Source organism: Trachypithecus francoisi, unplaced genomic scaffold (genome assembly GCF_009764315.1).
Source record: "Trachypithecus francoisi isolate TF-2019V2 unplaced genomic scaffold, Tfra_2.0 Lachesis_group11, whole genome shotgun sequence".
NCBI lineage: Eukaryota > Metazoa > Chordata > Mammalia > Primates > Cercopithecidae > Trachypithecus > Trachypithecus francoisi.
In genome coordinates, this window is record NW_022681456.1 from 99,395,030 (window position 1) to 99,410,780 (window position 15,751).

The window sequence follows — 15,751 nt, forward strand, 5'->3', positions numbered from 1 at the left end:
AGACGGTTTCATCATGTTGGCCAGGCTGGTCTCGAACTCCTGACCTCAGGTGATCCGCCCACCTTGGCCTCCCAAAGTGCTAGGATTATAGGCATGAGCCACCACGCCTGGCCTGTTATATTTTTTAGACGGTGGCTTGCTGTATTGCCCAGGCTGGATGGAGTGCAGGGGCGTGATCTCGGCTCACCGCAGCCTCTGCTTCCCGGATTCAAGTGATTCTCCTGCTTTCAGTCTCTCAAGCAGCTAGGATTACAGACATGCACCCCTGTGCATGGCTAATTTTTTTTTTTTTTTTAGACAGAGTCTCGCTCTGTCGCCCAGGCTGGAGTGCAGTGATGTGATCTCGGTTCACTGCAAGCTCCGTCTCCCAGGTTCATGCCATTCTCCTGTCTCAGCCTTCCGAGTAGCTGGGACTACAGGCACCCCTCACCACGCCCAGCTAATTTTTTGTATTTTTAGTAGAGACGGGGTTTCACCGTGTTAGCCAGGATGGTCTGGATCTCCTGACCTCGTGATCTCCCCGTCTTGGGCTCCCAAAGTGCTGGGATTACAGGTGTGAGCCACCGCACCCAGCCGTGCCCAGCTAATTTTTGTAATTTTAGTAGACACAAGGTTTTGCCATGTTGGCCAGGCTGGTCTCCAACTCCTGACTTCAGGTAATCTACCCACCTCAGCCTCCCAAAGTGCTGGGGTTACAGGCATGGCCACAGCACCCAGCCTCCAAAAACTTTTAAAAAGCACATTTCCGCCGGGCACGGTGGCTCAAGCCTGTAATCCCAGCACTTTGGGAGGCCGAGACGGGTGGATCACGAGGTCAGGAGATCGAGACCATCCTGGCTAACATGGTGAAACCCCGTCTCTACTAAAAATACAAAAAACTAGCCGGGCGAGGTGGCAGGCGCCTGTAGTCCCAGCTACTCAGGAGGCTGAGGCAGGAGAATGGCGTAAACCCGGGAGGCGGAGCTTGCAGTGAGCTGAGATCCGGCCACTGCACTCCAGCCTGGGCAACAGAGCAAGACTCCGTCTCAAAAAATAAAAAAATAAAAAAAAAAAAAAATAAAAAGCACATTTCCTAATATTTATGCCCTTGGGTAACCCCCTTGAGTATGGGCTGGAATTCTGTGACTCACTTCCAGCAAATAGAAAGTAGCAAAATTGAAAGAGATGCCATTTCTGAGATTAGGTTACAAAAAGACTGACTTTGGGACTGGGCATAGCGGCTCACACCTGTAATCCCAACACTTCGAGAGGCTGAGGTGGGCAAATTGCTTGAGCCCAGTTCACCATCCTGGGCAACATGGCAAAACCCCATTATCTACAAAAAATCCCCAAAATACAAAAATTAGCAGGCCCGTAGTACGGGCCTGTGGTTCCAGGTACTTGTGTGGCTAGGGTGGGAGGACTGCCTGAGCCCAGGAGGTGGAGGTTGCAGTGAGCTGTGATCACGTCACTGCACCCCAGCCTGGGTGAGAGTGAGAGACCCTATCTCCCCCTCCCCAGAAAAAAAAAAGAAAGAAAAAAGTATTTATTTTTACAACCTTAAAAACTGAAGACTACCAAGAAACATTTATCAGTATCTATTCCATGAGAACTTGAAACAAATTTTGAAGATATTTCATTTTAAAATGATGAACCCATTACATTTATATACTTTTTTTTTTTTTTTTGAGACTGAGTCTCGCTCTGTCTCCCAGGCTGGAGTGCAGTGGCACGCAGTCTCGGCTCACTGCAACCTCTGCCTCAGACTCCTGAGGAGCTGGGACTACAGGCGAGTGCCACCACACGTGTTTAACTTTTTTTTTTTTTTTTTTTTTTTTGAGACAGTCTTACTCTGTTGCCCAGACTGGAGTGCAGTGGCTTCATCTTGGCTCACTGCAACATTCGCCTCCCGGGTTCAAGCAATTCTCCTGCCTCAGCCTCCTGAGTAGCTGGGACTACAGGAACGAGCCACCACACCCAGCTAATTTTTGTATTTTTAGTAGAGGTGGGATTTCACCATGTTGGCCAGGCTGGTCTCGAACTCCTGAACTCGTGATTCACCTGCCTTGGCCTCCCAAAGTGCTGGGATTATAGGCGTGAACTACCAAGCCCACCAATGTTTGTATTTTTTAGAAGGGACGGGGTTTCACCATTTTGGCCAGGCTAGTCTCAAACTTCTGACCTTAGGTGATCCGCCCGGCTCGGCCTCCCAAAGTGCTTGGATTACAGGCATGAGCCACTGCACCCAGCCAAATGTTTATGAAAAATACTTACCAGGAGAATGAGGAAAGATGGGCAGTTGTACATTTTTGCAAATCTGATTTAAAAATATATATAGTACATAATATTTGACAGTGATAATGACTGTTAGTGATTTGTGTTTAGTATATTATGCTTTTTATGTATGTATAATGTATTTATAATGTATTCCTACTTATCTTTTTTTGAGACGAAGTCTCACTCTGTTGACAGGCTGGAGTGCAGTGGTGCAATCTCAGCTCACTGCAACCTCCGCCTCTGAGGTTCAAGCGATTCTCCTGCCTCAGCCTCCCGAGTAGCTGGGACTACAGGCATGCGCCACCATGCCCAGCTAATTTTTTGTACTGATGGGGTTTTACCATGTTGGCCAGGATGGTCTCAATCTCTGGACCTCATGATTCGCCTGCCTCGGCCTCTCAAAGTGCTGGGATTACAGGCGTGAGCCACCATGCCCGGTTTTCTACTTTTTAAAAAATTAAAAAATATTTTTTAAATTTAAATAAATTAAAAAATAGGCTGGGTGTGGTGGCTCACGCCTGTTGTCCCAGCTACTCGGGAGGCTGAGGCAGGAGAATCACCTGAACCTGGGAGGTGGAGGTTGCGGTGAAGCCACGATCGCGCCACTGCACTCCAGCCTGTGCAACAGAGCAAGACTGTCTCAAAACAAACAAACAAACAAAACCTATAAAACAGCCTCAGCCAGGTCCTTCAGGTGTTCCAGAAGGCACTGTTATCATAAGAGATGACAGCTCCATGCGTGTTACTGCCCTTGGTGACCTTCCAATGGGGCAAGATGTAGAGGTGGAAGACAAGTGATACTGATGATCCTGACTCCATGCAAGCCAAGGTTAATGTTTTTCTGGTTCTGTGTGTTTTTTGTAGGGGGACAGGGCTGAAGTCATCCTCCCACCTCAGCCTCCCAAGTAGCTGGCATTACAGGTGCACACCACCAAACCCGGCTACTTTTTGTACTTTTTGTAGAGACATGGTTTCAGCACGTTGTACTGGTCTTGAACTCTTGGACTCAAGCAATCTGTTCGCCTTGGCCTCCCAAAGTGCTGGGATTACAGGTGTGAGCCACCATGTCCGGCCCTGTTTTAGTTTTCAATTTGAAAAAAAGTTTACATTAAAAAAAAAAATTAGTAAAAAAGAGCCTATACAAAAAGTATAAAGAAAATTTTGAAAAGGCCGGGTGTTGTGGCTCACACCTGTAATCCCAGTACTTTGGGAGGCTGAGGCAGGCAGACCACTTGAGGTCAGGAGTTCGAGACCAGTCTGGCCAACCTGGTGAAACCTCATCTCTACTAAAAATACAAAAATTACCTGGGCAAGTGGTGGCAGGTGCCTGTAATCCCAGCTACTCAGGAGGCTGAGACAGGAGAATCACTTGAACCCAGGAAGTGGAGGTTGCAGTGAGCCAAGATCACGCCAGTGCACTCCAGGCCTGGGTGAGACAGCAAGACTCTGTCTCAAAAAAAAAAAAAAAAAAAAAAAAAAAAGATTTTGTATCGCTCTACAGTGTACTTGTGTTTTAAGCTGTTGTTACAAGTTAAAAAGCTAAGAATTTGGCGGCCAGGCACAGTGGCTCACACCTGGAATCCCAGCACTTTATTGTGGGAGGCCCAGGCGGGAGGACTGCTTCAGCCCAGGAGTTCGAGACCGGTTTGGGAAACACAGCAAAACCCCGTCTCTACCAGAAATACAAAATTAGCAGTTTCATAACCTTGTCTCGAAATGAATTAAAAAACTAAAAATTAAAATTAATGGTCACATGTGGTGGCTCATGCCTGTAATCCCAGCACTTTGGGAGGCCAAGGTAGGTGGATCACCTGAGGTCAGGAGTTCAAGACTAGCCTGGCCAACATGGTTGAAACTCTGTCTTCAGTTAAAATACAAAAATTAGCTGGGCGTGGTGGCACATACCTGTAATCGCAGCTACTCGGGAGACTGAGGCAGGAGAACAGCTTGAGCCTGGGAGATGGAGGTTGCAGTGAGCTGAGATTGCACCACGGCACTCTAGCCAGCATGGGAGACACAGCAATACTGCGTCTCAAAAAAAAAAAAAATTAAGTTAAAAATTTAGAAAGTTTATATAGTTACCATAAGCTAAGTTCTATTGAAGTTTTAAATAAATTTAGTTACAAAAAATTAGCTGGGCATGCTGGGTTGCGCCTGTGTTCCCAGCTACCCTGGAGGCTGATGTGGCAGGATTACTTGAAACAGGGAAGCAGAGGTTTCAGCCAGCTGAGACTACAGCAGTGCGTTCCAACCTGGGTGACAGAGAGACCCCGTTTCGCGATAAAAAATAAAAATAAATTTAGTGCAGCCTAAGTGTACAGTGTTCATAAAGTTGATAGTAGTATACAATAATGTCTTAGGCCTTCACATTCACTTGCTCAGAGCAATGCACTGACTTGCAAGCAACCTCCAGTCCTGCAAGTGCCATTTATGGTTCATATTAAGTGCCCAATACAGGTACATCATTCATTCTTTCATTGAGATGGAGTTTTGCTCATGTAGCCCAACCTGGAGTGCAGTGGCACAATGTCGGCTCACTGCAACCTCTACCTCCTAGGCTCAAGTGATTCTCCTGCCTCAGCCTCCCAACTAGCTGGGATTACAGACATGCGCCACCACACGCAGCTGATTTTTCTATTTTTAGTAGACCCGAGGTTTCACCAAGTTGGCCAGGCTGGTCTCGAACTCCTGAGTCAGGTGATCCACTCCCCCTTGGCCTCCCAAAGTTCTAGGTTTACAGGTGTGAGCCACTATGCCCTGTACCATTTATTTTTTATAGTGTATTTTTACAGTAGCTTTTCTATGTTTAGACCCAAATACTTAACTACTGCTATAATTTCCTACAGCATTCAGTACAGTAACACAGTAGGACATCTAGGTTGACTACATCTCATCAGAGATACTTGGGACAAAGTATTTCAGATATTTTTGGATCTTGGAATACTTGCGTTACACTCACCACCTAGGCATCCTTAATCCAAAGATACAAAAACCCAAAATGCAGGCCGGGCGCGGTGGCTCAAGCCTGTAATCCCAGCACTTTGGGAGGCCGAGACGGGCGGATCACGAGGTCAGGAGATCGAGACCATCCTGGCTAAAACAGTGAAACCCCGTCTCTACTAAAAATACAAAAAAACTAGCCGGGCGAGGTGGCGGGCGCCTGTAGTCCCAGCTACTTGGGAGGCTGAGGCAGGAGAATGGCGTAAACCCGGGAGGCGGAGCTTGCAGTGAGCTGAGATCCGGCCACTGCACTCCAGTCCAGGCGACAGAGCGAGACTCCGCTTCAAAAAAAAAAAAAACAAAAACAAAAACCCAAAATGCTCAAATGAGCATTTTCTTTGAGTGTCACACTGGCATTCAAGAAGTTTCAGATTTTGGAACATTTTGGATTTTATTTTTTTTTGAGACAGAGTTTTGCTCGTGTTGCCCAGGCTGGAGTGCAATGGCGCAATCTCGGCTCACTGCAACCTGCGCCTCCGGGGTTCAACCAGTTCTCTTGCGTCAGCCTCCCAAGTAGCTGGGATTACAGGCATCTGCCACCACACCCGGCTAATTTTTTTGTATTTTTAGTAGAGGCGGGTTTTTTACTAGAGATGGGGTTTTGCCACGTTGGTCAGGCTGGTCTTGAAACTCCTGACCTCAGGTGGTCCACCCAACTCAGACTCCCAAAGTGCTGGGCTTACAGGCATGAGCCGTGCCCAGCTCTGGATTTTAGATTTAGGATATTCAACCTGTACCATCTAGGTTTACACAAACCTAGTACATTCTAGGATAGTCACACAAGACCAAAACTGGCCAGGTGCAGTGGCTCACACCTGTAATCCCAGCACTTTGGGCGGCCAAGGCAGGCAGATCACCTGAGGTGAATCAATCTCTAATTTAGGCATTTAAGCATGATAATATTTAGTTTTTTACTATTTAAAAAATGAAGTAGGCTGGGCGTGGTGGCTCACGTCTGTAATCCTGGCACTTTGGGAGGCTGAGGCGGGCAGATCACTTGAGGTCAGGAGTTCAAGATCAGCCTGGCCAACATGGTGAAACCCCATCTGTACTAAAAATACTTTAGCAAGGCGTTCTGGTGTGTGCCTGTAATCCCAGCTACTTGGGAGGCTGAAGCAGGAGAATTGCTGGAGCCCAGGAGGTGGAAGTTGCACTCCTGGGGAGATCATGCTACTGCACTCCAGCCTGGGCAAGAGTGAGACTCCATCTCAAAAAACAAACAACAACAACAACAATAAAATCACCTAGAGATGTATTTCTTAGAACATATCCCAGTCATTAAATGATGCATGACTGCAGTTGTTTCCTAAAGGTTGGTTGTAATATGAAAGCTAAAAGCACAAGAAATTGCAATGTTTCATTAAAATCCATTGGTCTACCTTGTACATAGTTTTTAAATGAAAATTATATATATATACAGCATTAAGATTTTATAAAAATAACCAACATGCTCTGGGCGTGGTAGCTCACATCTGTAATCCCAGTACTTTGGGGGTCAAGGCCAAAGGATTGCTTGAGCCCAAGAGTTCAAGACCAGTCTGGGCAACATGATCATTTTGTCTCCAAAAATGTATGTATTTTAAAATTATGTGCTCAGGGCCGGGTGTGGTGGCTCACATCTGTAATCCCAGCACTTTTGGAGGCTGAGGCAGGCAGATCACGAGGTCAGGAGTTTGAGATCAGCCTGACGACCAACATGGTGACACCCCATCTCTACTAAAAATACAAAAATTAGCTGGGTGTGGTTGCGGGGGCCTGTGATCTCAGCTACTAGGCAGGAGAATCCCTGAAGGTTGCAATGAGCCAAGATGGCGTCACTGCACTCCAGCCTGGGCAACAGAGCGAGACTCCGTCTCAAAAAAACAAACAGGCAGGGAGCGGTGGCTCATGCCTGTAATCCCAGCACTTGGGAGGCTGAGGTGGGTGGATCACCTGAGGTCAGGAGTTCGAGACCAGCCTGGCCAACCTGGTGAAATCCCATCTCTACTAAAAATACAAAAATTAGCTGGGCATGGTGGCGGGCACCTGTAATCCCAGCTACTCTGGAGGCTGAGGCATGAGAATCACTTGAACCTGGGAGGCGGAGGTTGCAGTTAGCCAAGATCGCGCCACTGCACTCCAACCTGGGCAATAGGGCGAGAGTCGATCTCGAAACACAAACAAAAAAACGTAAAAAATACCCCAAACATTAACAAACAACAACAACAAAACCAAAAACAAAATTATGTGCTCACTCTGGCAGCATACACACTAAAACTGGAAGAATACAAAAATTAGCAAATTAAATAATTTTTTTTTTACATTAGCCAGGTGTGTTAGCACACTGTAGTCCCAGCTACTCAGGAGGCAGAGGTGGGAAGATTGTTTAAACCCAGGAGCAGTGACTGCAGTAAACCATGATCACACCACAGTACTCCAGCCTTGACAACAGAGTGAGACCCTGTCTCAAAAGAAAAACTCCCATCCTTTTCTAGTAGATAAAGTAAAACTAGAAATAGTTAAATAGTTATACCTTGCCTTCCACACTTCCTTGAAATTTCCCGAACCTAATAAATTTTTTGTGTTCTCACGTGAATGCAATCTAAAATTACATACTGTCACAGCTGCTGTGGCATTTAAATTTTTTTTTTTTTTGAGAAGGAGTCTCATTCTGTCGCCCAGGCTGGAGTGCGGTGGTGCAACTTCGGCTCACTGCAAAGTCCTGCCTCCCAGGTCCATGCCATTCTTCTGCCTCAGCCTTCCGAGTAGCGGGGACTACAGGCGCCTGCCACCACACCCGACTAATTTTTTGTATTTTCAGTAGAGACGGGGTTTCACCGTGTTAGCCAGGATGGTCTGGATCTCCTGACCTCGTGATCCACCCGCCTCAGACTCCCAAAGTGCTGGGATTACAGGCGTTGAGCCACCTCGCATTTCAGCTTTTGAAAGCACTTTCCAAAATGCGTCCTTTTAAAGGTAGGAAACCAAAAAGAAACTGAGCTGTGAAGGTTTCAAGTTAGTTTTTTAAAAAATAAATGTTTATTTCAAGTATGAAAAGTAAAGTTTAAACGTTGTCCCAAAATTATGTTCAGTTTCACAAGTATAAAATAAGACTTCCGAAAAACAGTTTATAATTAGTTATAAAACACTTGAGAATATATTTTGACATTCACATCACAGTGGGTATTTTTGAAAAATAAGCTTTGCTAATATAGCTTAAAAACCAAAACATATTTACAGTCCCATTTAAATAAACAAGTCCTTAACTGAGGAACAGTCCTCCCTCAGGATGGGTAGAATTTCAAATTGATTTGTATAAGCACTCCTTTTAAAATAATGGTAAACCTGGCTCAATAAAAAAGAAATTCAAATACCTTATGGTTTCCTCGGTGAATACCATCCATTTCTTACACATGGCTACCCAAAGTTCTCAAGCCATTTTAATTAAGCACTTTCAATGAAATACAAAGAAAATGGGAACCAAACTCTGAGAAATCTTTATCGTGGCATTTCTCATTAGTCAGCAAAATATTTTGAACAGAAAAGGAAAGAAATTTCCCAGTGACAATTACAAAACCACATCTTATAATTATTTCACAGGACTGCTACCAAGGCTTCTGCTTCTCTTCTCCAGGTACATCTGTCTGTAGGTTTGAAACATTTCTTTTGAATCTCTTACTGGGTTTTGTAGCATCTCAAATCCATCTGCACTGAAGCTTCTCTTTGAGAGTCTTGAATTAACATTATCTAAGGGAAATAAAAATTTTACTTACTTTATCTTAATGTTAGCTGTGATCAATATATAATCAAAATTCAGAAGGAAAATATATACTGGTGGGATAAAAAATTAAGGCAAGGAGTTAAGCAAAAGTTTGAGAACCACAGCTCTTCACCTACAGAATTTTAAGTTACATATACATGATATCTTGCCTTTCTTTTGGGGGCTGTTTTCTACTCCTACCTCCTTGCCCCATCTTCACTGCCCTGGGCTGTTCTGTTCTACCTTACTCATGGCTCAATAAAATGTATCATTGCATATCATTAATACGAATCATTAATATGAATGTGACTTTTTAAATGGCTATCTAAACTAGCAATACAAAGAGTACAAATACAAGTCAGTCCCAAACAGTACATGAAAAGGATAGGTTTCATATTTTGGTCTCACCATGCATTAGATATTCTAAAACATGTCTATAGTTTCCTGTTTCTTTAGATCATTTCAGTGTTACATTAGCTTCAGTGTCCTTTTTTCATAATGACCCGTCACCTATTGAAAATATGTTGAGGCTGGGTGTGGTGGTTCATGCCTGTAATCCCAGCACTCTGGGAGGCCAAGGAAGGCAGATCACATGAAGCCAGTTCGAGACTAGCCTGGCCAATATGGCAAAACCCTTTTTCTAAAAATACAAAAATTAGCTGGGCAGAGGTTGCAGTGAGCCGATATCACACCACTGCACTCCAGCCTGGGCGACAGAGCGAGACTGTCTCAAGAAAAAAAAAAAAAAAAAAAAAGCTGAAAATATATTTAATACATGTAACCTACTAAATATCATAGCCTAGCCTACCATAAACATGCTCAGAACACTTATATTAGCCTACAGGTGGGCAAAATCTAACACAAAGCCCACTTTGCAAAAAAAAAAAAAAAAAAAAAAAGTTCAATGTCCCATGATTTATTTAATACTATAGTGAAACGAAAATGAATCATGAATAGCGAAAATGAAAAACAGAATTGCTGTATGGGTATGTGGAATACACTTTCTCCTGAATGTGTATCACTTTCATACCATCATAGTCAAGAAATCCAAAGTCAAATCACTGTAAGTCAGGGAGTAGCTGTACATTTCATTCCTGCTGCAGCTATTTCCTTCTGAATGGGGTCCTGTTTTGTCTTTTTCTATTTGTATGAGTGGAGTATTCTGTCCTGTTAGTTCTTTAGATCTGCTGCAAAGTCTTCCACTTTCTTGTTTGCTTTCTTTCAGAATTAGTAACACTAGTAACATTAGAGGGCCAAGATGGGTCTCTAAGTTGCTTTCCAAGAAATTCTTGTCATTTCCTCTTTATCTCTTTACTCTAACTTAGGACTTCAAGTCTGCTGCAACCTTTGCTACCGAATTTAGACATCTGTTTCTCCTGTGGGGTTTTTTTTTGAGACAGTGTCTTGCCTCTGTTGCCCAGGCTGTAGTGCAGTGCTGCATCAGAGCTTATTGCAGTTTCAACTCCTGGACTCCGGTGATCCTCCTTCTTCAGTCTGCCAAGCAGATGGGACCACAGGTGCACACCACTATGCCAGGCTAATTTTTTAACAAGTTATTTGGAGAGACGGGGACTCCTCATGTTGCTCAAGCTGGTCTCAAACTCCTGGGCTCAAGTCATCCTCCGGTCTTGGCCTCCCAAGTGCTGGGATGACCCTCATGGGTCCCACACCAGGTCAGATGTATGTTTCTTTATAGCGATTTGGGAGTTCATGGCATTTTTCTCAGTTCCTATTTGGTTCACTGTTCTCCAGCCTCTTTGTCTAAGGTGTATAATTCATTATTTCCCAGAGATCCCTCCTCCAGAACCAGCTTCCTTCATCCCTAATACGCATTTTAAAAATGCCATGCGGCCAGGCGCAGTGGCTTATGTCTGTAATCCCAGCACTTTGGCAAGCCGAGGCCGGTGGATCACCTGAAGTTGGAGTTCAAGATCAGCCCGGACAACATGGTGAAACTCTTTCTCTACTAAAAATACAAAAATCAGCCAGGTGTGGTGGTTCACGCTACTCAGTAGGCCGAGACCGAGGCAGGAGAATCACCTGAACCCAGGAACCGGAGGTAGCAGTGAGCTGAGATTGCACCACTGCACTCCAGCCTAGGCAACACAGCAAGACTCTTATCTAAAAAATAAAAAATAAATAAGTAAATAAAAATGCCCATGTAGCAGCAGCTGAGATTTTTTTCTTCTCCCTTAGGTCTCACCTATTTGTGTCTTGTCATGCTATGACAGAGCTATATGACTTGTCTCCTGGATTGTCTCACCCAGCTTTGCCTTAGTGTACTCGCGACCTGGCTTGTATTTTCCTTTCATCATGATTTTGAGTATTTCAGCCTCACATTCACCATGCATTGCTCATCCTGCTGTGCTGTCTGCACATGTCATTCAACTCATGCTTATCTCTGAGTGTCTCTGGTCAATCTGTGTATCTGTCTTTTGAGTGTTTTCAGCTTCAGATTCCAAACATGCCTCTCGCTTTCTCTTTGAGATAATAATCATGCCTCTCCTGTTTCCAAGCTTTTTTCTTACTCCAATCTTCGTGCCCATTTGTATCTTTCTCATTTTTGGCTTTCTGTCTTCCAACCCCAGAGGGGCACTGTTTTCCCACTCTCAGGCCTCTCATTGCTCTTCATTCCCTCCTCTTTAGTTATTTGTCCTGTCCTGATTCAGAGTGCATTTCTTCGTTGATGCAAGTTTTTTCCCAAATGCATGTTTCAATGCTAACTGACTTTTTGAGATGGAGTTTCGCTCTGTCGCCCAGGATGGAGCGCAGTGGTGCTATCTTAGCTCACTGGAACCTCTGCCTTTTAGCTCACTGGAACCTCTTCAAGTGATTCTCCTGTCTCAGCCTCCTGAATAGGTGGGATAACAGGCATGTCCGAACTCCCGACCTCATGCGATCTCCCTGCCTCAGCCTCCCAAAGTGCTGGGATTACAGGCATGAGCCACCTTGCCCGGCCGCTACTCAACTTTTACACGCCTGCTTCTGTGCATCTGTTTGAAACTCTCTTCACAACCTTTGGCAATTCCTTTTATAAAACATACTGCTTCTTATTGTTTCTCTTGGTGAGATTCTGCTGCTCTCCATTTTTAAGGCTCTGAACCCCTCTTTGCCTATTTTTTTTGAGATGGAGTCTTGCTCTGTCACCCAGGCTGGAGTGCAATGGCGACATTTCGGCTCACTGCAAGCTCTGCCTGCTGGGTTCACGCCATTCTCTTGCCTCAGCCTCCCAACTGGGACTGCAGGCACCCGCCACCACGCTCGGCTGGATTTTTGTATTTTTAGTAGAGACGGGGTTTCACTGTGTTAGCCAGGATGGTCTCGATCTCATGACCTCATGATTCGCCTGCCTCGGCCTCCCAAAAGTGCCAGGATTACAGGCATGAGCCACCATGCCTGGCCTCCTCTTTGCTGTGTAATGAACCAAAACTAAGACAAAACTCTTGAGCTCTAGCTTTTAGTTCTCAAAGTCAAACCCTAAAAACAAGGTACTAATTAAATCATATACTCGGCTGGACGCAGAGGCTCATGCCTGTAATCCCAGCATTTTGGGAGGCCGAGGTGGGTGGATCACCTGAGTTCAGGAGTTTGAGACCAGCCTGGCCAACACAGTGAAAGAAACGCAGTCTCTACAGTTGTTATACTGTATTGTTTTTTAAGTATCTATTTTTATGGTTGTATTAATTTTTTTCCCAAATATTTTTGATCCACAATTGTTTGAATCCACAGATTATAATAGAATATGCAGATATGGAGGGCTGACTATACCTCACCCACAATTAATGGACTTTGAAGAGAGGGGACCAGATTCAAGTCCCTATTCAGTAACTAGCAATGAAACTTAAGTCAGATGATGTAACCTCTCATCTATAAAATGGAAATACCCTTGTCTAAATTGTATTGATGATAAATCAAATTCACATGTAAATAACTGAATCCAGGGTCTGGCAAACTAAGTCAAGCCTGCTGCCTATTTTGGTAGATAAAGTTTAATTAGAGGCCAGGCACGGTGGCTCATGTTTGTAATCACAGCACTTTGGGAGGCCGAGGCAGGTGGACTACCTGATGTCAGGCTGAGACCAGCCTGGCCAACATGGTGAAACCCCACCTCTATTACAAATACAAAAATTAGCTGGGCATGGTGGTATGCACCTACAGTCCCAGCTACTTGGGAAGCGGAGGGAGGAGAATCTCTTGAACCTGGGTACAGTGAACCAAGATCATGCCACTGCACTCCAGCCTGGGTGACAGAGGGAGACTCTGTCTCAAAATAAAAAATAAAAAATAAAAATAAATAAATAAATAGTTAATGAGAACACAGCTGAAACTCATCTACATATTATCTGCAGGTATTTCCTTGAAACAACAGAGTCAGGGCAGACACCTCATGACCCAGAAAACCTAAAGTATTTGCTGTCTGGTCCTGTAACAGGTAAAATATGCAAACCTCTTAGCTAACTCATTGTAGTAAGAATTATTTTCCTGTTAAAAGAAAATAAATCTCAGCTTTTCATTCCACAGCATAACAACACAAAAAAGTGTCCTCCTACCACTCAAACACACTGAATGACTGAACAAAAAAAAATGGATAAAATCATACTTTACAATCGTACCATAACCATAATCCAACTTACATATACCTGATAGGGGGATAAGCAGAATCAAGATTTAAAAAGATGATGACTTTACCTTTCTCTTGGCTGTCTTTCTGTGTCCTTTTCCTTGTAGCAACACATTTTAACCAGTCTTCTTTTGTACTTTTTATTCCTGAAACTATTTAAATATTCATTTTCAGAACTCTAGATATTGCTAATCATCTCCTTTAGTACTAAAACAAAGGAAAATCATGTAAGCTGAAAATAGATTTTGGAAGGCACTAGATACAACCATATATAACACAACACTAAATAAAGGACTGGAAAAATGATTTCTCCTATTTGAAACGCTTATCTCAAAATTTAAAAATGAGTTTATCTTTACTATGTAATTATGTTCCCCTCACATGGGCTGAACAGGTTAATACATCTCAAGATATTAAAGGACACGAGATAGAAAGTTACACTGCCCCCACCCACTTCCCATGTTCCAATTATATCCACACCTCAAGTTCTAAGGATCCAAATGAAAGGACCTACTGAAATCACCAATACTTTACAAAATGAATATATCCCTATCTCCTTTTCCAGGAAAACGTATCCTGTTTATGCTATTGTTTTATGAACCCCAACAAATATAGTCAGAAAAGCAGAGCAAAGGCTCCAGTTTCCATTCAAATCCTTCAATTTCCCAATCTGAGTTTCTCAGCACAATGCTTTATATATAATATCCACTACTTCTACATGTTCCCTTAGTACCACAAATAACTAGTTATCAATTTTCTCCTTCCTTCTTGCACTACGTTGAGAAGTCTACCATTAAGCTACCTAATATTCATAACTGCCAGCTTGGCTTTACAGATTTTAAATTCTAACACTGGACAATACTGCTTTCATGGTTCTTCTATCTTATGAGTAGGCTAGATGTTACCATTTTAACTATAGTGATAACGCAGTCATCAACTGTTTCAAAGAGGACAATTAGTTGACCCATTTCTAAATGAACAAAAAGACTTTAGTATTAATCATTACTTATCCTCTAACATTCAGAAGAAAATTTCAAGTTCACAGGGCTTTCAAATTACAAGTCCAAAGGAGAATTAACAAAACCAAGACTCTTAACGTTATCAGCTACTTGACACTTTTCTGACATGCCCACAAGGAATGTGGAATATTTTTCACAGTACAGCCTTCTTGGTACTAACTGAAATTTTTCTATCTGGCAAGTTTCATATAGCTTGTCATGACTACCAATTTTCCACAATTTACAGTAAGGTGGCAATAAACATAAAACAAATACTGCCCAATGAAACACTGGTTTACCAGGCTAAACAAATACTAGGTAGTGGCATAACACATTGAAGTCTTTCCCAGCAGCCCAGACAGCATGAGAGGTGCTAGCTCAAATATTGACCTACAACTCTTTACAATGTTGTAGACACCACCAAGAAAATCATACTGGACCTTGCACAGGGGCTTGCTCCTTTCTGGGATGAGGCTTTACATCCTTCCGTTCCTCCACAGAGTTTGTATTCTTTAGTAAGATATCTGGACATAATTTAAACTCCAGCATGTTTGATTTTTGTGTGTTACCTCTCAAAGGCAAAAAGGTCTTATGTTTATTTTCCTGTCTCTTCTCTTTATCTTTATGAAGCTTCCTGGGTGAACTTTCTAATTTGGTGAGACAAATGCTCTCACGTTCAGTGCATTTAAACGCAACTCTATTCAGATATAATTTATTTTGATCTTTTACTTGGGGATGCATTTGGCTGAATTGAGCTTCACTGCTTATATTGGTTAATTTCTTGTCTAATTTAGTCTTATCAATCCATATTTTGTCAGGCTGCTTCCCACCAACTTTTTCTTTAACATTCCTTAGAATGTTGTATGTTTTAGACTCCTGAGAATGGTGGATTTTGAGGTTTTTACCATGGCTTGTCAAGCCATTTAATGATTCTTTAGAGGTCTGTACACCGCTGCTGTGTTTCTCATTTGATTTCCCACAACTTCCAACCTGCACAGCAAGTTTACTTGGTCTCGTATGTTCAGAATCACATGGTACATTTTTCACACAGACTTTCTTCGATGCTTTATTACTCATAGCTTCTTTATGCTTCTGCCTTTGTAAATACTCCTTAGGAGTTAGAATTCTACTAAATTA

General features: G+C 43.2%; 1 protein-coding gene across 1 annotated transcript in view; it reads right to left on the minus strand.

Annotated features, from left to right (window-relative positions):
* Nucleotides 1–8,251: 8,251 nt before the first annotated feature.
* Nucleotides 8,252–15,751, minus strand: part of RESF1 (retroelement silencing factor 1) — a 33,881-nt gene continuing 26,381 nt past the window's right edge. Inside the window, 3 exon segments of the mRNA XM_033222477.1 lie at nt 8,252–8,982; nt 13,685–13,768; nt 15,055–15,750. Coding sequence (XP_033078368.1) covers nt 8,825–8,982; nt 13,685–13,768; nt 15,055–15,750 — 938 coding nt within the window. The 3' untranslated portion in view covers nt 8,252–8,824.